The sequence below is a fragment of the Saccopteryx leptura genome, chromosome 11, assembly GCF_036850995.1.
Source record: "Saccopteryx leptura isolate mSacLep1 chromosome 11, mSacLep1_pri_phased_curated, whole genome shotgun sequence".
Lineage (NCBI taxonomy): Eukaryota > Metazoa > Chordata > Mammalia > Chiroptera > Emballonuridae > Saccopteryx > Saccopteryx leptura.
The window spans coordinates 22,953,868-22,975,562 of NC_089513.1; the positions used below are offsets into that span (position 1 = coordinate 22,953,868).

A 21,695-nucleotide genomic window follows, 5' to 3' on the forward strand; every position below is an offset into this window, starting at 1 on the left:
AGCCCCTCCCGTTCCCCTTTCGTGTAAGTGTGATGAAGGGGATACGACTATCTCCACTCCACAGAGAGGGTCACTGAGGCCCAGGAATGGCAAGTGGCCACCTAAACCTCATGTCAGCTCGGTGGCAGTGGTGGCACCTGAGCCCAGTTCTCCTGACGCAGTGGTACATGTGAGGGGTGGGGCTCTGGGTTTCCTCAGGGGCAAGGTCTGAGGATGTGACTTGTCAGGTGTCTCTGACCTTGCTGTGGTCTTTAAGTCAAAAAGGATTTCTTGCCTGCTCAGTGCAGACCCTCTCTAGGCACTGGGGCTCTGCAACCCAACCACACCGGACAGGTGTCATCCCAACTACGGGTTTCTCCCTGAGGACAGGAGGAGTGGGAGAGAAAGGAAGCTGGTTAGTGTGGGCATAGGGAAGGGATTGTTTTGGGTGTTTGAAGCATGGCATCAAGGGCCAAAGGCTCTGGGCTATGGGGACATGGGTGAGCTCATCACAGGAGCCCTGGTAACAGTCGCCATACCTGAAGGCCACAGCCAGGGGGAGGCGGGAAGGTCGCAGAGGAGGGCTAAGAATACCCCAAGCCTGAATTGCTCCTTCAGGAGAGGAACAATGAGCTGCCTTCAGGCTGCACGGCAGGCAGGCTTCGTAGTGCCGTGGCCTCACCTTGCTGGATTCCAAGCTGGAAGGGGCTCTGAGGAGGCCCTCGGACCCATCCCTGCGCGTTTCTGCCTCTGTCTTTCACCCCTCTACTCGCACACGCTCCCGCCCCCCATGTGCTTCAATCCTCCCAAACCATCCACACTTCCCCTTCCTGAAGCCCGCCTGCCCTGCCCACGCCGGCCTGCAGGGATCATGTCCCCTTCCCTGAACCCGTGCAGCCCTCACAGGCTGTGCCAGTCCCCGGGCAGGGACCATGTCCCCTTCCCTGAACCCGTGCAGCCCTCACAGGCTGTGCCAGCCCCTGGGCAGGGACCATGTCCCCTTCCCTGAACCCGTGCAGCCCTCACAGGCTGTGCCAGCCCCCGGGCAGGAACCATGTCCCCTTCCCTGAACCCGTCAGCCCTCACAGGCTGTGCCAGCCCCCGGGCAGGGACCATGTCCCCTTCCCTGAACCCGTCAGCCCTCACAGGCTGTGCCAGCCCCCGGGCAGGGACCATGTCCCCTTCCCTGAACCCGTGCAGCCCTCACAGGCTGTGCCAGTCCCCGGGCAGGGACCATGTCCCCTTCCCTGAACCCGTGCAGCCCTCACAGGCTGTGCCAGCCCCCGGGCAGGGACCATGTCCCCTTCCCTGAACCCGTGCAGCCCTCACAGGCTGTGCCAGCCCCCGGGCAGGGACCATATCCCCTTCCCTGAACCCGTGCAGCCCTCACAGGCTGTGCCAGCCCCCGGGCCTGGAGGTTTCATACTTGTTGTGGGTTGAGTTGTTTCCTCCCCCCTCAAAAAAGATTCCTCAAAGTCCTAACCCCCCAGTAGCTGTGACTGTGACCTGATTTGGAAACAAGGTCTTTGTAAATGTGATCCAGTCAAAATGAGTGGATTAGAGGGAACTTTTATGCAATGACTAGTGTTCTTATAAGAAGGCCATGTAGACACAGAGATACACAGGAGAATGCCAGGTGATGACAGAGGCAGAGATGAGCGGATGTGTCTACAAGCCAAGGAACTCCAAGGACTGCCAAAAAACCCCAGACGCTGGAAGAGGCAGGAAGGGTCCTTCCCTAGAGACCTCAGAGGGAGTGTGGCCTGTCAACACCCTGATTTCAGACTCCAGCCTCCAGAACTGTGAGGGAATCCATTTCTATTGAGTGAAGCCATTCGGTCTGCGGTCCTATGTTATGGTGGCCCCAGGAAATTGACATCATAGATAATGTCAGCAACCTGACTCCCAAACATCAGAGGGCTCTGCTGCCCTCGGTAGGCCAGGTATCAAGTGAGTAATGAGAGGGTCCCAAGACCTCCTCCAAAGATGCCTGCAGAACAGCCTGGGATTCTGACAGGTGGTCGGGAGGTCCTCATCCCACCCAGTCCCCCTCCTCCCCACAGCCCACCAAAAGGAGGTCGTCCTTGCCGTCCTCTCTCCTGATACCCTGTTCTGCTCGTGCCGGACCTTTGTCACATTTCATGACTATGTATGCATTTGTGGGTCACTTGTTCCCTCCCAGTCACTGCCACCAAACTGTAAGCTCCATGAGGCAGGGACATATGGGTTCTGTTCAAAACAATGTATACAATGACTAGCACGGCGCTTGACCCAGGATGAGTATGAACATGATTATCTCCGGGGAGGGGCCTGGGGGGGGGGGCAAGGGGAAGTGGATGGGGAAAGAGGAGACAAACTTCCTGTTCAGCGATGAGTCTTCCATAGTACTGATGTTTTTCCCTGATGTCTTTCTTCTTTAATGACAAAACAACTAGCTTGTATTTAAAATGAACAAATACATAAAAATATAGACCCTTACCCAAGAAAGGTAGCTCTGCTGTGGGACATGGGAATATGAGTTTTTGCAAGCTTCCCAGATTAACCCAGTGACAGGTGTACGAACTAGACCAAGCCAGTTGTCCCATCTGAAGTCAATACCGCAGCTCAAGACACAGAATGTTGCCTTTCTAACCCAGGCGCCCTCTGGCCCTTAAAGAGGAGGATGCACCTCTTGGGGAACAGCTGTGATGTGGAGGAAGCATTGCAGAGTCCTGTACCCCACACCCTGGGCTGGGCACTCACAGGCATCACCTCATTCTTAGCACTAACAGCCGACTACATTCTTTTGGACAAGATGTGGAATGAGACCTACTCACCAGAATAAGGAGGAGAATTTGTAGCTCAGTGAACAAGTACATTCTATCAATACAGCTGAGTGGACCCTGGGCATAAGTGGATAGAGCGTCGGCCCAGCGTGCAGATGTCCCAGGTTTGATCCCCGGTCAAGGCACATATGAGAAACGACCATCTGCTTCTCTTGCCATCCCTCTCCCCCTTCTCTCCCTCTTCCTCTCCCACAGCCAGTGGCTCGACTGATGAGAGCATTAGCCCCAGGTGCTGAGGGTAGCTCGGTGGATTCAAGCATCTGCCCCAGACAGGGGTTGCCTTGTAGATCCCCGTTAGAGTGCATGCTGGAATCTATCTCCCCTCCTCTTACTTAAAAAAAAATACAGCTGAGTGGTTTGACATCAACTTATAGAGTGGATGGTGGCTTCTCGAGTCCAGCTGTGGGGCTCTGTCCTTGCCTATTAGTGAAGCCATGGAGGGTATGCTAGCCCCATCTACCACAGCACCACACTGAGAGGGGCAGACAGGACAATCTTTAACTAGGACCAACGTAAAACCTAATGTGTGAGTCCTAAGAACCCACTGATGCAAAAATGACTAGCTCTCTTCCAATATCTGTTCTCTTTTTCTGAGGTAATGGAACCCCCGAGTTTAGCTGGGCATGTGTTCTTCCAGAAGAAGGACTACATTTCCCAGCCTCCCTTGCAGCCATGCATGGTCATAGGACTTAGTTCTGCTCAATGGGATATAAATAAGAGCGACTCACTGGGGCAACATCATATCATGCTATTTTTGTCCTTTCCCTTCTTCCTTCATCCTGCTGCTTAGAAAGTGATCATGGGGTACACTGTCCAGGACCAAGCAGAAAAGGACCATATTCTAGGGAGGGTGGTACAATGAGAGGAGACACCTGAGTCCCAACATCAAGGTCCTGCCAGCCAGGCCTGCTCGGGACCACTAAGTTGGTATCCCCTGTAAGCCACCTTTATTTTGAGTGTCACCAAAGCCAAACTGACACCCTACTCAATAAACCAGCTCCACTAGGCTAGAACTTAAGCCTCTCCATAGCAAGTGCTATCCGATTCAAGAGTTCTGGTTTCCATAAATTAAGTTGGATGACTGGGTGGAGTGGGCCCCAAACATCTGATGCAAACATAGGCTACATTAATGGAAGAGCAGATTCTCGATAAGGGGAAGATGTCTGATGGAGCTCATACCAGCTACCGTCCCTTTTTATGAGCTTTGACCCCTAGGAGTTCATCCAAGCAAGTGTCCAGGAGAAGGAACTGGGGATGCTCGGCCTGCGGAATTCTCAAAAGTGCCCCCAGAGCCCTGCAAAGGCTTCTGGGATGCGAAGCAATGGTGAGAAGAAAAGGGCAGGGCCTGGGAGGCAGAGGACATCAAGCTGTGATCCTGGAACAGGCCCGGGAAATACAAGGACAGGCACAGGGCAAGTTTGCCACTCGTGGGCCACTGGCCTCCATCAGGACAGGACAGGAGAGGGCAGGACAGGGGTTATGTGTGGGAGTCAGGCCCTTCTTCCCCACAACTACCTCTCCCATTGATCAGCCAGGCCACAAGTGGAGAAGAAACCATTGCCTTCTGCCCAGAGGTCGCCAGGAGAACATACCCACCCCTTGGAGGAAGGCTGCCCAGGTGTGTGGAGCAAGAGGACCCCTTTACACCTCAAATTCTTGTGAACCCCATCCCAATGCACACTGGTAGTTTTATTGTCGACTGCGGGATGCAATGTCTGTGCACGCAGGTTCATGGCTGGGCCATGTCACGTATGAAGGGGCCATGTCATGTATGAAGGGGCTTCAGTGATGTATGAGCTGGATTTACAACCAGGGCTCAATTTCTAGGCCACCTAATTTAAAACTGCCCTTGCAACTCCTGTTTTCTTATCTTTTAATCAGGTTTTTTTTAAAGGTCACCCAAAGATCAATATAAGATGAGAGAGATGATGCCTGCAAAGCCTCCAGGGCGACATTCATGGACTGATGCTCCTCTCCTGCTTGCAGGAGGCACTCACAGGCCAGCCGAGGACGACAACGCGGGGCTGGGGACAGGGGCCTCCGTGGGAGGAAGGGGACAGCTTTTGCCAACTTCACCACTTAGCTGAAGACCCAGCCTCGTTCTTTGCCTTCCCTGTCCCTTTCTCTTCAGAGATCTAGGGACAGGGACCCTGTGCTTGGAGCAAGGGGACCTGGAGGGAGCCAGTGGGGGCCTGTCCACAGCCCTCCACGGATCAAGACTCACGGAAGCAGGAATGTGCCAGGCAGGAAGTCCCAAACCCCACCCCAGAGGTGATGACTTCCTGGAAGGCTGAGGAAATCTGTATTTTAACAAGCTTCCAGATTATTCTTACTTGGTGTAGACTCTAGAGTTTGCACCTCCTTGGCCCAGTGATGTCCCAGGGTCTCTCTTCCAGCATGACTGGTGTAGGTGACGGCCGTCAACCATCTGGGTCTGCAGACCTGCCCGTCTGCGAGGACGTCCCTCTCCCGAACACTGCCCACTCGGGGCACTCCGGGCCTCTGCTCTCAGCATCACTGCGCCGTCCATGATTTATGGCTATGACTCCTATACACTCTGCGAGCAGGAGAACCCAGCGCTCTGTGCACAAATTAAATCCAGCCCTCCTCTCCTCCCAGGTAATGGGCCTATCTGATGATAGAAGAGCTTATAAACAGCTATCGTCAAATTAATCTCAATGCCGGAGAAATAATAGCAGCCGTAAATAAGACTGAGTGTGCCTGGCTCACCAGCTTGTTAGGACACTTTATAAAACAGGGCAACAACATTAATACTGCACTGTCTCTTTAATCCCCCCAGCCACCTGGTGCAGAGACTGAGCACCGGCTGAGGAGTCTCCCGGGCATCAAGGCCACTGCTCAGGGTACAAGTGGGGCTGGCCACATCCCGGCCCCGCCTAGTCTTCTTCCACCTCTGCCCAAACTGTCCCTATAACCACTGCAGGAGTCTCAGGGTTGGGGACACTGTCTCAGCTCACTTCCTCATGCCCTGCAGGCAGTCCCCCACTTCAGTGCCCTCCCCTCTCTCACTTCCTACTGACATGGACCTCACCCTCAACCCCAGCTTAAGACCCACCTCCTCCATGAAGCCCTCCAAGCCACACAGCATCCCAAAGGGGCTTTGCAATGTTTGTTTTATCCATCACCAGGTGGATACAATGGAGACCACAGCAAATCAGCTGAGCCCCCTCATTAGCCAGACAGACACCGCCCCTCCAAGGGCCCCAACATGAGCCGTGGAGACAGAGCCCTCAGGACAATGACAACTGATTGCCACCGGCTCAGGCTCTTCAGCAGTCTTGGGTCCCTTAAATTTGTATTTCCTGAGATGTGTGTGTAGAAATTAATGCATGTACCTGTGTGTACATGTGTGTGTGAGCAGCATGTGGTTGAATGTGTGCACGTATTTGCACCTGTGAATGTGAGTGTGTATATACTGGTCCTGATCTATGTGTACGGATATTAATGAGTGTACATGTCGACAGCATAAATGTTTGTGGCTTGTACACGAATGTGGATTACAGGGGGCTGTGGGGGGATGGGTGTGTCAGGGTGGGGCATCTGGGTGCACTCTTCTGTGAACATCAAGTGCTACATGGACCACGTGCAGTGCGTCAAATGTAGCAGGGGTGGTGGTTATGGGCCGAGGGTTCTCCCAGCCGGTAGGAAGAAAGCCCACCCCCAAAGAATCTGGACAAGGCCATGAGTAGAAGAAGGCAGGGCGGGGGAGTCCTGAGCAGACTGGGGCTTTGGTACAAGCCCAGACCCTCCGGTGACTGACAGCTCCCTCCAGGGCTGCCCCAGCTTCCCAGCCCCTAGCAGAGCCCCCAGACTAGCCTGCAGGGGTGTCGCTGAGAGTGAGTGACTGGCTCACCACTGACTCATGACCTCAGACTCTTCTATGTAGTACAGGAGGGCACTCCTGGAAGGAAGACTAGGGTTGGGGGGACTTCAAGACAGGCAGCCACCAACTGATGAGCCACCTTTCATGGCCATTCTTTCAGTCACCATTTCCCCTCGATATAAGGGCGTTGGTCCGGGCCAGTATTGAGCTAGATGACCCAGGTGTCAGGCCAGCATTTCCCAAACTGTGCTCCATGCACCAAGTTCAAGGCATGCTTCTAGAATCTCTCTCTCACACACACACTCATACACACATACTCACACACACACACACACACCAAGTTCTGTGCTCAGATAGTTTAGAAAAAATGCTACTGAAGCAGAGCCAAAGGGATTCTTTATTGCAGGACTTATCAGAATCTTTAATGTGCGAATATGAATTGGGACTCTCCAAGAAAGCGGTGTAGTGTGTAGTATTTTTCAAGTTGTTGGAACATGTAACTCTTTTGCAGATACTACTTTTAACAACTTAAGAGGTCCTGGCGGTTTGGCTGGACAGTGTGGGAAATGCTGCCCAGGCCCCTGCTTCAGGGTCAGCTCAACACCCCAACCCCTGCAGCCTGCAGCACTGCCAGACACCACACACTCCTCCTCTTCCCCTCCCGATTTCCTCCCAGACTTCCCAGTGGTAGGTCACGATAACCCTATTATTATTATTACTACTATTATTTATTATTATGCCTCATGATTGTTTCATGGGGATCTGTCAAGATCCCGGCCTTGTTTCTAGGTCTTCAAGGGCAATGCCCAGGCCACATCTTTAGCCCTTAGCTCAGGACATTGGAGCTCCGGGTGCCCTGTGTGCCCATCAACAGGCAGCGCTGCTGTGCTGACAGTGAGGAGTGGCAAAGCCCCACCTCCCTCACAGGACACTAGCCTCCTGCACATGCCCCCTCTGCAGCACTCTGCTTCCCGGCCCACCTCGGGTCCCTGCAGCCCCTCTGCCTGCAGCCCCCTGGTCAACCCCCCACACATCCTGGAAGACTCAGCTCAGCAGCAGCCCCTCTGGGCACTGCCTTCCCCAGGACGCTCCCCACAGACTGAGGAAGCAGCCAGTCCACACCGTGGCGCATACCTTCCGAGTGTTCACATGTCTGTTTCCCACCAGACTGAGTTTCTTTAGGGCAGAGCAAGTGTGACAAGAATGTTTGCTACTGTCATTATTCTCCCCGGGCCCCCAGTGCCCGGCACATCTGGTCCATTGTAGATACTCAGCGCACCTCAGTTAGATGAGCTAAACAAACCCATGATCAAATCTGAGCCTCATTATAACCTTGTGGGGGGAGGTTCTCATTTTATAGGTGAGAACACTGAGGTTTAGAGTTTTCCCTTCCTCTTTGTTCCCCATAGCAAATTCCAAGTTCCTCCTAGGAGCAGGCAGGGCGTTCAGCACGTAGAAACTCCCTAGTAGGGGCCACATACAGGAAGAGTAGCCCTGTATTTGGGGCCACGTGTCATGGTGGGCACATTACATCGCCGTCTCACTTGATCCTCACCCAGCCTGGGAGGTAAGAACGAGCACCCCAGTTGGGAGGAAGCAGAACAAATGCCCCAAGATGGCTGCCCATTTCAGAGGAAGATGATGATGCCCCTGGGCCAGCCTCCCTCTGCACAGCCCTCCCACGGGGCAGTGTGTGGACCCATGGAGGCACTCAGGCAGCCCGGGTGGGCAGAGGGGGGGAGAGGACACAGAGCGTTCAGGAGAGACGGCCAGGGCCAGGGTGGATAACAGGAAGGAAGGGGATGGAATGGATGGGATGACAATGACATGGGAGGGCCCAATGCTCCAGAAAGAAAAAGAAGAACCAGACAAGGTGACAGCCACCAGACTCTGAACATTCACCTCCTGGATCAGGTCTGGGACTGCAGGTAGAAGGGTTGGGGGAGGGGAGCAGGCTGACCTGATAGCTCCCCAGGCAGCAGTCTACAGACCTCCCTCGTCAGAGAACAACTGCAGCTCTGCCTCCTGACTTCCCCGGGCCCCCAGGACCTCTCCCCACCCCCTGTGCCAACCCTGGCCAGCTGCCTCCGGGCGTGGCCACAACTTCTGGCCAGAGCGACCGTGGCCTCTAGTCAGTCCGTGTGTTCTTTGCCCACTTCAGGGGTTCTCGAGGTCTCCCCAGCAAAGCTGTGTGCCAGAAGCTGCCTGCATCTTGGCTGCCCACCACCCATCGGTAGATTCTCGGTAACTTCTTAAGCAGTGAAGCTGAAACACGCCTGGCCCTTCCCTGTCTGTTCTTTGGCACTCCCGCAGGAACCCTCAGACTGTTCCAGACCCATGCAGGGATATATGTTCAGAGTGGGCAGGTCAAGTTGAGAATGGTTATCTTTTGCAGAACACCTCCCAGGATTCTGTGTGCCTTGTACTGTGAATCATATCTCTCTTCCATGCTCTACTCTCATGACACTGATATTAATAATGATTATCTCCATTTTTTCTGATGAAAAAGAGACTGAGGTTCAGAAAGGTCCAAATTCACCTGGCTTGTAGGTGGGGAGACCAGAAGTTGAACCCAAGACCACCTTATTCCAAAATGTGCACATGACTTCCAGGTACTCGGTCTCCCCGACCGTCCTTGAGGAGCCCGGGAAAGGCAGCCTGGGTGGGGAGCAGCTCTCAGGGTCAAAGGGTTGCTGTTGGGGAGATGAAAATGTTTTGGAAATAAAAGTGGTGACAGTGTCACAACACCGTGGATGTATTTAGTGCCACTGAATTATACACTATAAAAATGGCTATACTGACAATTTTATGCTAAATAGATTTTACTACATTTAAAAAAAAAAAGTGTTAAAATACCAGGGCAGCCCCTGCTGGACGTCGTGCACAGGAAGCCCTCCCTCATACACCTGTTCAAAGGGCTCCTCTCCATCCCTTGACCATCCTCCTTGGGCCCTGGCTCTCCGGACTACAAACACATGTGGATCAGCCACCATATTGAAACTCCACTCCTTCTCCCTCTGCCCCGTGAAACCTCACACTGTCTTCAGCCTCGCCCATGAAGTGCCCCTCGGCCGCCTGTGCTGGGGTTGCTGGAACTCAGACTGCTTCCCACTGGCCTTGATTCAAGACTCCAGGACAGCTCTGGGCCTCAGAGCTAACAGAACGGGTCCCCATCCTGAGGGGGCTCTGGGGAGCTGGCTTTGCGACTCCAGCCACCGGGCAGACTTGTGTTTCTAGTTTTGTGAAAAGGAGACATTGTGCCACGCAGAAGTGCTTCCCACAATTCCCCAGAAGGTGCCCAAAGTCGGTGCAGCGTGCAACAACCACCGGGGCGTGGCTAGGACTGGCCTGCCCAAATTAACTACGTCATCAAACTTCTATGTTTTCAATCAAAAGTTCATGCAAAATCTGCAACTGGTGACACAGAATTCCTTGTTTAGTTTAATATAAAAGTCTCCCTTTCTCCACAGTTAGCAGTAAAGCAGGACACGTGCTGTTTATCCTGCGGTGTGACAGGTCTTTCCTTCGCTCTGAGCCAAGGCGCTGCTCCCCTTCCGTCACACACCTGCCCACTCTCCCCTCCAGGCTGGACACCCCCAGAGGGCAGGCCAGGCCCGCCGTGGGCAGCACGAGGCAGGGCTGCAGGTACAGCACAGGTTCAGGGAGTGCCCAGAGATGGGTGGCACCCACTGACGAGTGAGCCAGCCGAGCCTGTCTCTGACTGCCTCCGCCCAGTCCCCATCTGTCTGCCTGCCTTTTCCTCCACTGCTCTCCCGGAGGAAGAGGCCCTGGTCAGGGACCTTCGGGATGGGCTGGGGACAGAACGGTGTCATCCCCGGTTCACACCTGGGCTTCTCTACCTTCATTACGCTGGCAGCTTGCCCATCCAGGTGAGGGCGGTTGGTTGGTGCTCCCTTCCCTCCAGGTAAGGAGCTGGCTTCCTCAGTCCTGGGGCCCCAGCTCTGTCCTGCGGCCTCTTACTGCCCTTCCCCCACTGCTCTGGGCCGTGAGAGCACTGCCCTGGGGCACCACTGCCCTGGGGCACCACTGTCGGGGGTAGCCTCAGGGACTCCTCGGCAGAAGGAAGTCCAGCAGGAGCTGCCTCCCAGGCCCAGCCTCCCTCCGAACAGCTGACTAAGCCCCCTCCCCAGGCCTGACTCCTACCTATGCCCGGGGAGGTGAGGCCACCAAACTGGGGCCACAAGCACGGCCTGCCCACCCTGATGTCCAACAGGGACTCTGGTGAATGCCAAGCGAACCGGGCTCTGCCCAGCTGCCTCTTGTCTCCCTCCCTCAGCACCAAGACGGGCACACACATTGCTGAGCAGTGGGTCACCAGCAGTGCAGGGAGCTTTGAAAAAAGGGACCGGCCTGTGGGCCCAGGCCCCCCCCCCCCCCCACATCACAGCCATACCTTCCTCTGGCAGACTTCTCAGCTCTGGAGCTTTGGTCGGGGGGGGGGGGGGGTTCCTGACAGGCCCAGCAGCCTTCCCCCAGAGTGCATTCCAGCCCCTCCAGGAGTCCCATGGAGGCTGAGGACCACCTGGAAGGGCCACCCTTGGACTTAAGGAAAGCCAGTGTCTCAGTGTCTCCAGCCTTGGGGTCTGGGTGAGCACATTAACCCATCAGTGCCCACAGAATTTGGGAGCAAAAGCAATTGTTTTAGGAGTGGGTTGGTCCTGGGGCAGGGGGGCTGAGTGGCAGGGAGGGGGGTAGCATGGAGGCCTGGCAGCTGCTGAATTAGAGCCAGAGCTAAGCGAGCTGGCTGGGGGGGGGGGCACCTTGCCAGTGCCTCCGCCCCCTTCCCACCCACTCACAGACCTAGAGGGGCAGCAGCTGCTCCAAAGCTTCCTGCCCTTCCTCAGACAGGTGTTGGCTGAGTCCTCACTTCCTCAGCCTCTGAGAGCCCCACCCAGCCCTCCCCTGCAGGCTGGTGCTGAGTCAGCAGCCAGCACTGACATCCCCTCCTGGTCTCCAAGGCCAGTGCTGCACTGCCTCCACCACCTCGGGACAAACCACCACCACGTGGGGGACATCGCAGCAGCACACCACAGGAGGGTGGTTCAAGGAAGGGCTGCATTGGGAAGCAAAGAGATCCCAGGGAATTTACTGTGGCAGAGGCTGAACAAGAGCAGCGGGGCCAGGAAGCAGGGCCAGCTCTAAGCGCGAGCCCCTTGGGGTCTGTGCTCCTGCCCGGGCACAAGCCACCAGAGGTAAGTGCCGCTCCCCTTCCCGCCTCCAGCACAGCAAGCTAGCCAGCGGAAGTGCATGTGCCTTCCACTGAGCCCTAAAGAGCTGGCGGCTGCTGCCCGAGGCAAAGGCAAAAAGAATGGAAATGTAAGTTATTCTCATCAAGAGGAAATCACAGCTTTTTAGAGCAGGAAGGGGCAATTAAGCCAATTATATCCTTTGGCAGATAGGAAGTGCAGGCGCAGAGCAGACTGGCCAACAGGTCACATAGGATACTGGCGGAGTGCGACTGGAAGACAGGATTGTTCCCTCTGCACCGGGTGGCCTGTCTGAAGACTGCCGCTGTGAATAGTACTCAGTATTATTACTGTTGCCTTTGGTTGGCTTCTCATTTTATTTCATATGCATTGCTTCACATGACAAGTCTTGGGCGAAAAATACCATTTCACCGATGAGGAAACTGAGATCTGGTGGAGGAAGTTGACGTGCTCAAGATCACAGTGGACATTCATGGCAGAACAAAGACCAGAACCCAGCTCTCAAAAGAGTTTATCCTGATATTCTTCCTTCCCCAAACCCTCTCTTACCTGCCCTGCCCTGCACCTCTCTCGGCCTGCTGATGGAAGGGCCTGCATGGGCAGAGAAGTGTGGGTGCTGCAGACCTGCCCCATGAGCCACCTCCTTCCAAACAGCCCAGGGCAGGTGACACGCAGAGAAACATTTGAGTATCTCAGAAACTACTGAGCCGGAATGCAGAACTACCATTCACGTGGAATATTATGCAGCCATTAAAAGTGACGCTTGTGAAAATAACATAACAAAACATGAAAAGGCTTGTGTATACTCAGTTCTGCTTACTTCCTCTTACAGTAAGGCCCCTCATGCCAAGCTTCCATCCCATCCCATCTCCCACACTCCTGGTTTGGGCTGCATCACCCCTGAAAGCCTGCCATGGCCCACTCCCTGGCCTGAGTCTCCTAGGATCACCCCTATGTCATCAGCTGCCATAATAAGTTGTTGAGACAGAACTCTTCCCAGAGAGCTGCCAATGGCTAACAGAGCAAGTCTAAACTCTACCAGAGCTTCCAAAGGCTTTCAAACCTGGCTCAGCATCTCTTCTAGACTTTTCTCCCCATTTTCTAGGCCTCTTGCTGCTTAATTCCTGGAGCTGCGGTCTAGGGAGAATCATTCAAAGACAGGACAATGGTCCTGGTGCCCCTATGGGCTGTGTAATGGGACAGACCTGCACACATACCCCTACACACCCTCACCTCCCTCCCCCCTCATATGTACTCTCTGTTCTTGCCAAACCAGAGCCTCTGGATCTCACTCCTTCCCCATGCCTCACCGGGAGCTCCTCCCTCCTGTATATTCATCTTTCTGAGGCTCATCTCAACCCCAGCTCCTCAGCAAGGTAATCTCTGACTTTATTTGATCCCTGAGGCCAGTAAACTCCTACAGTTGCTGGGAATGGAAGGCAACCGTCTAGCACATCCTAGGCACCTGTTGTGTGTCAGGGGCCTTCAAATAGTCTACCCTGTTAGGTAGGTATTATGATGGCATTATTCAGATGATGCTCAGAGCAGTGGCCTAAGTTCACCCTTCCAGGTCAACACTGAGCTACTACTCAACCCCTGAATTGCTCCAAGCTCTTTCCACCTCACCAGTCAGGATGTTCCACCATCCATTTGGGTACTTAGGCACGAAACATCTTAGGCATCATTCATCTCCCAGCCTCAGCAGGTGCCACAGGAGGGCAGGCACCCAGGTCCGACATTGTTTTAATATCCCCCTTTGCTGGCCCCAAGTAGGTATTCAATAAACACTCATTGACTAAATGAACAAACAAGTGAGTGAGTGAGTGAGTGGGCACCTGAAAGCACAGGCAATGCCAGTGGCTCAGCCGTGGGGTTATGAAGGTTTGTGTTTAGTCCTCAAGTCATCCAGAAAATCTGAGTCACTCTAATATAAGCCCTCCCCGCTATCTGCCTGCCTTCCCAATTGTCTTGAAAATATATTCGTTCATCTGTGGCTAAACCATACCGGAAATTAATAAATACTAATTCACATTCATGCTATGTTGAGCCAGGAATACTTGGAGAGCTCTCTGGATGCACAGTAAACCCAAGGCCCAAGGGTCTTGCACATTTGTGCAGCAGTGGTCGAGTAGGACCGAGAACCACAGCCACTTCCTGAACTGGAGTCAAGGGCCTGTGTCTCCTGTTCAGGAAAGGGGCCCAACACAGCACTTGGATCCTGCACAGAGCTATTGCTTCCCTAGCCCAGAAAACCATTAGGGTTTCCAGTGTGACACTGCAGCCTGCTCGCTTAAAGATGAGAAAGATACTGAGGGGGGGAGGCATGGAGTGGGGAAGACATTAACAAACTGCAAAGAAAGAGAGGTGGCCCAGCTCTGTCATCTGCATATTAGGGTACTGAGACTCTTGGTGGCCTTTTCCTCTAACCTTGAATGCCGTAATCAGTACTTGCTGATTTATGGTAAACTATTAAGACAACTCATCACCCTGGCCGATTGGCTCAGCGGTAGAGCATAGGCCTGGTGTGTGGAAGTCCCCGATTCCCGGCCAGGGCACACAGGAGAAGCGCCCATCTGCTTCTCCACCCTCCCCCTTCTCCTTTCTCTCTATCTCTGTCTTCCCCTCCAGCCAAGGCTCCATTGGAGCAAAGTTGGACTCGCGCTGAGGACGGCTCCATGGCCTCCACCTCAGGTGCTAAAAAAATGGCTTCGGTCGCAACAGAGCAACAGCCCAGATGGGGCAGAGCCAGAAGGATCCCTGTCGGGCGCATGCGGGAGTCTGTCTCTCTGCCTCCCCACTTCTCACTTCAGAAAAATACAAAAAAAAAAAAAAAAGACAACTCATCAATTCAGTGGGCCTTCTCTTCTGCTAATTTCAAGACAGAAATTCTCTTGTTCAGAACGGAAGCTGTGAACAAGAGCTGTGTTCCATTTTAGTACAAAGTCTGTGGTCTCGGATCTACATTAATAGATGGCTTTTCCAAAATCCTGGAGTCAAAAGTTATTAAAACAGATACGTGTCAAATGGTTGAAAGAGTAGATATAAAGTACAATGGCTTTGTAATTGTTGGATCATCCAGTCAGGGGAAGAGGCTCCTTCATATGAATGTGTTTATTCTGACAATCTGGGTGAGAATATACAATACATTTGATAAGATGCTAAAACATGACTCCCCATTAACCCACTAATAAAACATGGCTCCTCATTGACCTCCTAATCTTCTATATTACTACTGGGTTACTAAACCATCCTTGAAATGTATTGATCAAATAATTCTGACATACATAACACTAATTTAGAAAAACAAAATCTTTAGAGTTAGTTAATACTGGTCGAATGAGCCACGGATCCCCAGATCAAAAATAAGGGTGATCACCTGATTTGGAGTAGTTCTATTATTGTTGAGTTTGGGTTGGGGGTGGTTTATCTTATTTCTTAAACTAGGTACAAAATTAAAAGCTACACGTAAACCAAAATGAAAGGAGAAAAGGAGAAAGAGTATAAAAAGGAAGAAAAATCCTAGAAGACCTACGTATCTCCGGTACAACTACAGCATGAGCCTCCGCTGGGGACTTCCATGTGTGTCCATGTGTCACAGTAAATCAGCTCAGCATTCCCACCCAGGCTGGGGAGAGCATGAGAACAAAGGGCTGGAGCAGCAAGGGCAGCCATGGGGGAGAGGAGAGTCGCACCAAGCCACAAAGCCTGCAAGGCAGCACCATGCTCAGGCAGGGGTGCCCGGCCCCAGGAAGGAACGCTGGCGAGGGGCAGAGGTGAGTCAGAGAGAGAGACAGCCCGAGCAGAGAGGAGGAGGCATGTTAGCCTGAGGAAAAGCAAATGATGACCCTTTGAAGGAACTGTGAATTTCTTTAATCAACTGATTTCCTCAGTGTCTAAAAATCTACCTCATTTAGCAAGGCTTGTTCCGGGCCAAAACTGAATAGGTGTAATTGACAAATGCTTGTATTTGGGTTTCACTGGGGAGGGAGGGGATACCTCTCTGCTGGCTTCTCAAATTTAATTAAGGGGAAAAGATGCATTTTCAGGACTCTTCTTCCAATTCTATTTGGGAATGGGTCCTGACTTCCCCCCTGACTCCCCTCCTTTTCCCAACACACACACACACACACACACACACACACACACACACACACACTTAGACAATGCCAGGAGATCTGGCTTTCTTTCTCAAGAGAGGCACTGGGGCCACAGATGAGGCAGCTGTCCTGGACTAGGCTCTAATCAGCTTTAACTGGCTTCCAGCCTGCACAGGGCACAGACCCTCTTATTCCTACGCTAACAGGTCAGGCTGCTGGCCCTGGGATGAATGCGGGGGTGGTCCAAATTGGTTTCTGTTTCAAACATCTTCCCTCTGCAGGATCTCAATGCAAACCTTACACTGCCAGTCCCAAGAGTGTAAATATGCACACAGAAAAGGGTACTTTAAAATTCCAGATCATGGTTTCAACTATATGTAACATGTCAACGCCTCCCCCCGCCCACAGCATGATTTAGAAGGACAATAAATCAATGAGACAGTAAAAGGAAAAGTTAAAACACAACTAAAAATGAGTTGTTCAGGCAAGTCTGAAATGCTACACGATTGCTAGTTAAGAACAGCATCCCTTCTCTCAACTGATGTGTTATATCCCCTTCCTTTCACCAGCATCACAAACCCAGTGACGTGTAACTTGGAAACCAAGATGAAATGTGGAGGCTACTAGCTACACAGGTGACCAAAGACAGGGGTTCTCTCTACGCAGTTGAGCTGTTTGGGTGTGACAGGACAACTCACCCCTGCCATCACCTCACTCAGATGTCTATTGTAAAAGAAGATATGGACTCAATAAGATTAAGGTCACCATATCTGTACCACAATACAAAAGAAAAAAGTAAAAAAAAAAAAAGGCATTCACTCGAGTCTTACAATGGGAGGTGGGAGTGGTGGGTGGGTGAGGGTGGGGATAGAAAAGCAAGGGGGGGAGATATCTAAACAGCAGGATACGACAATAAATGGGGAAACAGCAAGAGAAAAAGCACACTAGGTTAATATAGGAAACTAGTTCTTTATTGAGAGATTGTATATTAGTATTAGTGAATTCTGTGTGTAACAATGTCGTCATGCACACGATACAAAAAAAAAAAAAAAGAAAAAAGAAAAAGAAAAAGGAAGGCTGGGCCCACCATGCTTCGAAGGGCAACAGAACAAAAGCAGCGTACAATGAGCAGATGGCCCCGGCTACACGACCACAGTACAGTTCAGCAGGGTAACATCTCTAACCGAGCGCTGTACATTGTCAACTGGGGGATGGAAAAAAATACAGATCATGCTTTAGTTTTAGTACAAGAAAAGGTGAAAAAGATACACAACCAAAAGGATATTTGATACAGAAAAAATTACCCACGAAATAAGAACAGGAAGTAATTCAGCACAGCAGAACACGCTATCCCTGTTTAATGGAAAACCGTTTTGCTGGGGTTCTTTTTTCTTTTCTTTTCTTTTTTCCCCCTCCTTCCTTTCAGATTGCCACATGGCAATCTGGGGAGGCCACTTGCAACTTTATTTTGGAAGGGCCTTCAAGTAGGGGCCTATTCTCTCATTATCGCTCCGTTTGTTTTAAGCAGGTCTGGCCAGCGAGGCCACAGAAGGGAGCCGGCTGTTAAAGAGGCAGTTCTGAGGGCCGAGGCAGATGTCCAAAGATGTTCTCAACACTGTACAGTTAAACAATTAAGACAGCATCAGCTGTGGCCCCACCTTAAGCCAGGGACCTTGTTGCACCAAATTTTCAGAGTCTATGGGGCAGCAGCCACTGCCATTTAATCAAAGATTTGTATAGATTATATATAACCACTATTTTTTGCCTCCGACTAAATGTAATCTGTTCACTTATACCTGGGCACTGCCAGGAAGCTAGCTGATGGCCACCCAGATAAATGGGAGATGGGGTGCTATGGCCTCCAAGGCAAGGCAAAAGGAATCCACTTAACAGGGATTTACAGTGCAATGTACTTGGCTAAACAAGATGAAGATACAAAAATGGTTATTTCTCTACATCTATTCTGAAATGGCCTACATCCTATACTACTACAATGGAAACTAAAAAGAACAGATTTAAGCTTGCAGGCTATCTAATAGTTTTTACAAGAAGATTGTGGGGTTTAGGACTTTGTTGAGTTAAGCATTAGTATCCTCTATCGGAAGGTCATGAAGCCTTATCACATTGTGCTAAATTTTACCCACAGCCCAGGCGCCCTCAGCCCTTGAATTTCCTGTGGGCGTGTTTGCCATCAAAGTAAACTTTGACTGAAGGGCAGAATTTCTCTTGTTCGATTGGTTGGGGGTGGGGGGGCATTAAAAATAAAATTTAAAGGCAGCTGAGTAATTTGAATTTCAAAACATGGACTCAGCATCCTGCAATGGTATTTAGAGATCGGTGGTATTAATGAGGATGATAATGATTTAATCAGGATAATTATACTTTCAGGCTCAACATCCTTCTTAATCATTTTTGAATTTCTGCCTGGTGTAATGTTCCACACCCGTTTTCAGAGGAAATGCCAAGTAATAAGACATAATTGTGATTTGGGGGAGGGGGTTTGGCATTTTGAGGGAGACCTCATTCAGCCCCCATTCCCATCCCTCACACAACCCACTCCACCACCTCCACTCCCCACCCCTAGTGCTAGGCTGGCCTGAGATAGGGGATACTGCCGCTTAAATAGCAATGCCTTCCTCAGATGGAGACAGGAGATGGTTAAGAGGGGTGTCACAATACAGCTAAATGCGGAGGCAGAGGGTCACAGCGCACACAGCAGCGAGTTGACCATTCACTGAGCTACACAATGAAGAAAAAAAAAGATTTGATAAATGCAGAATGTCATCATTCTATCATCACACAAAAAAACTGTGGTTCAAACAAGCCTAAGAGGGTCAACCTGGCTTTTTAGGTCCTGGGGAGAGGCGTGGAGTTGGGGACAGATGGGCTGGAAGAAAGAGGGCTGGGCTTTAATTTTTTAGCCCAATTGGGCCCCTGGGGTGCACTAAAGCGCTGACCCCTCGAACCCCCCCCCCCAGTCTTGGTGGAGCAGCCCTAGTCGCAAAGGGAAGACATCATTCTGTGGTGAGGGAGGGAGGGGGGCAGGGCCTTAGCCATCAGGGATTTAAGCAGACATGGAGTGGGAGAGGATAGAAGAAACATTTCCAAGAAGAGAAATGTGAGTCCAGAGGCAAAATACAAAAAGAATAAAAAATGAATCTAAATGCATCTTGGATTTGCCTTGGGAGGTGGGAATTTTTGATTAAAAGAAAATGGAAGAAATGGGTGGGTGGGCTGCGGGGGAGAGGGGAAAGTCAAGCTATTGTAGCAGAATGTGAGGGAAAAGGATGTGGGGAAGGGGACCGTATAAACACACCTCATATATCCCAGTTAAAAACAAAGCCGGCACCGGCCTGCTGTTTGGTCAACGCCTGCCCTGGGCAGCGGCCTGGCGTGGGGCAGCTTACCACCTCATCCTCACACACAGCAACACCCACGGCCCGGGCACCCGGCTCTCACTGGGCCCAGGAGTGCACAGCGGTGCACGTCTGACTCTCCGAGGCGCACACACTCTTGCACACACACTCACACACACACACACACACACACACACACACACACACAAGCATTTTGAACCCGTGAATTCAACTGTCATACAAAGACAACGGGGGGGGGGGGGCGGGTGAGGGGGGCATAAGGGCGACACATAGAAAGGGTTAGAGGGAGAAAAGGATGGGACGGAAAATCGTGCAAGTGCCCACGAGAGGGTGGGGGCTGGGGCATGGGATGGGGCAAAGACCAGATCCCAGCTGCCCAGCCATCGGTTTCAAGGGCCAAAAAAAATGAAATACAAACACAAATAACACAGAACACACATGTACCTCAAAAAAAGCAAATCACAGAAAACCAAGTATGTTACCACACATACATACACACGCACGCGCGCGCATACACAGTCATGTATCTCCGTCTTTCAATCATACAGGACTAGGAATTAGGGAAAGGGGCTGTGACTTGGGGGAACTGCGTCCGCGGCAAAGAATAAAAAATGGGGCTGGGGAGGGAGGGACCCAAATTCGCCAAACCCTAACTTCACTACAAAAGCTCCCACGAGGGCAGCCACCTCCACACCCGGGGGTCCCCCAAAAGGGAGAGGGGAGAACACACCGCTCGCCCTGCGTCCCCACGGGTATGCCCTGAGCCCCTCGCCGCCCATAGTGCCCGCCCCCGCCCCCGCCCCCGCCCCGGTGCCTGCGGCGATGCACGCTCCGAAGCGGACCCCGAAAGGAAAAAGCGATACCTCTGTTTCGCACAGAGCCAAACACTGGAAGCACGAGATAGCCGACGTGGACCAGGACCATCCTGGCTCCTCGCGCGGCGGCGGCGGCGGCTGCGCGCGGGCCCTTTGTGGCGCGGCTCCGGGGCGCGGGCGCGGGCGGCGGCGGGGCTGCGGGAGCCGCCGGGGCGGGAGGCGGAGCGCGGGGCGCGGGCGGCGGTGGGGCGGCGGCTGGCGGGGAGACAGATGGCCCATGGAAAGGCTCCCTTCCCGGCCCCTCTCGACATTCAAAGGCGCTGGGGCCGCAGCTGCCGACACACAAAGGCGCGTGCAGCCAATGGGAGCAGAGCGCAGCGCGGCGCGGCCTCGCCGGAACCGCGGGGGACAGCGGGGACCGCGGGAGCGCGGGTGGCGGGGGGAGGGCTGACGGCTGAGAGGGAGCGGGCGGCCAATCGCGGTGGCCCGCGGCCCAGCGCAAGGGGGTGGGGCGGGGGTCAGCCCCGGGGGACGCGTGGAGCCCAGCGCGGATCCCTGGCCGTCCGCAGGCCAGAGCGCGCGCGCCTGAAACGTCCTGCACACAGAATCGGGCGGCGTGCACACGCAACCTGCACACACTGAGAGGGACGTGCACCTAGACATGTGGAGATGCGTTCGTGCGTGCGGAGAGACAGGCACGAGCGCACCAAATGCACACGACCCGGAGGTCCTTGCACACTGCTCACGGGTCACTCCAGGACCTGTGCGTGGAGGCTGGCGCACGTGCTGAGCCTGACTGCAGGCACAAGTGAAGCTGGAAAGCGAACAAGCAGCCGCACACAGAACCTAGGCACTGCCACACAGACATGCTCACACCGAAAGCCTTGTTAACGCAAGAGGTGTGCGTGCCACGAACACATTCCCAAAGACACACAGAGGGGACACACAATGCAGATATGTACACAATGCAGATATGTTCGCTCCCTACCACTTCGTTGCTCTTACAGAGCACAAAGCTGGCAATAATCATTTGTTTAATTGAAAGCCACTTATCCACCAAGGTATATGCACACATTTTATACAGAGACACGCTCAACCAGAAAACCCAGAGTTATTCAGTCAACATTTGTCCCACTCTGACACAGACACAACCAGCCATGTGCACAGACACACCCACTTCCACAGCAGGCAGGTACAAACATGACATCAGGGCAACAAGGCTCCTCAGATTCACATGTGGAAACACAGCCATGGTGTCACATGTGGCCTGTTGCTGGCCTTTCAGGTAAGCAACACAGAAGTAAAGAGTCCTCACCTGGCAGCCCTGTTCTCAAGTGTGTCAAGTGGACTACTGAGATTGTTCCATGCACTCAGCCCACCTGCAGTTAAAACTACCAACATGACCCTCTCAGAGCAGGCTTACTGGGCTTACTGTCCACACCGAGGCCACAGGTATGATGGGGTGCCATCCACAGGTGCAATGACAGAGGCCATTTCTTACACTGGGACTTGTCTTCAAAACCCATCGAC

The 21,695-nt window shown here is 52.7% G+C and overlaps 1 protein-coding gene across 2 annotated transcripts in view; it reads right to left on the bottom strand.

Moving 5' to 3' along the window:
* ARK2C (arkadia (RNF111) C-terminal like ring finger ubiquitin ligase 2C) overlaps nt 1-20,296 on the bottom strand; it is a 95,636-nt gene extending 75,340 nt beyond the window's left edge. For both annotated transcript variants that reach the window (XM_066352921.1, XM_066352920.1), the window contains exon 1: nt 20,214-20,296. In XM_066352921.1, coding sequence (XP_066209018.1) covers nt 20,214-20,274 — 61 coding nt within the window. In that variant the 5' untranslated portion in view covers nt 20,275-20,296. The remainder of the gene's footprint in view (nt 1-20,213) is intronic.
* Nucleotides 20,297-21,695: the final 1,399 nt, after the last annotated feature.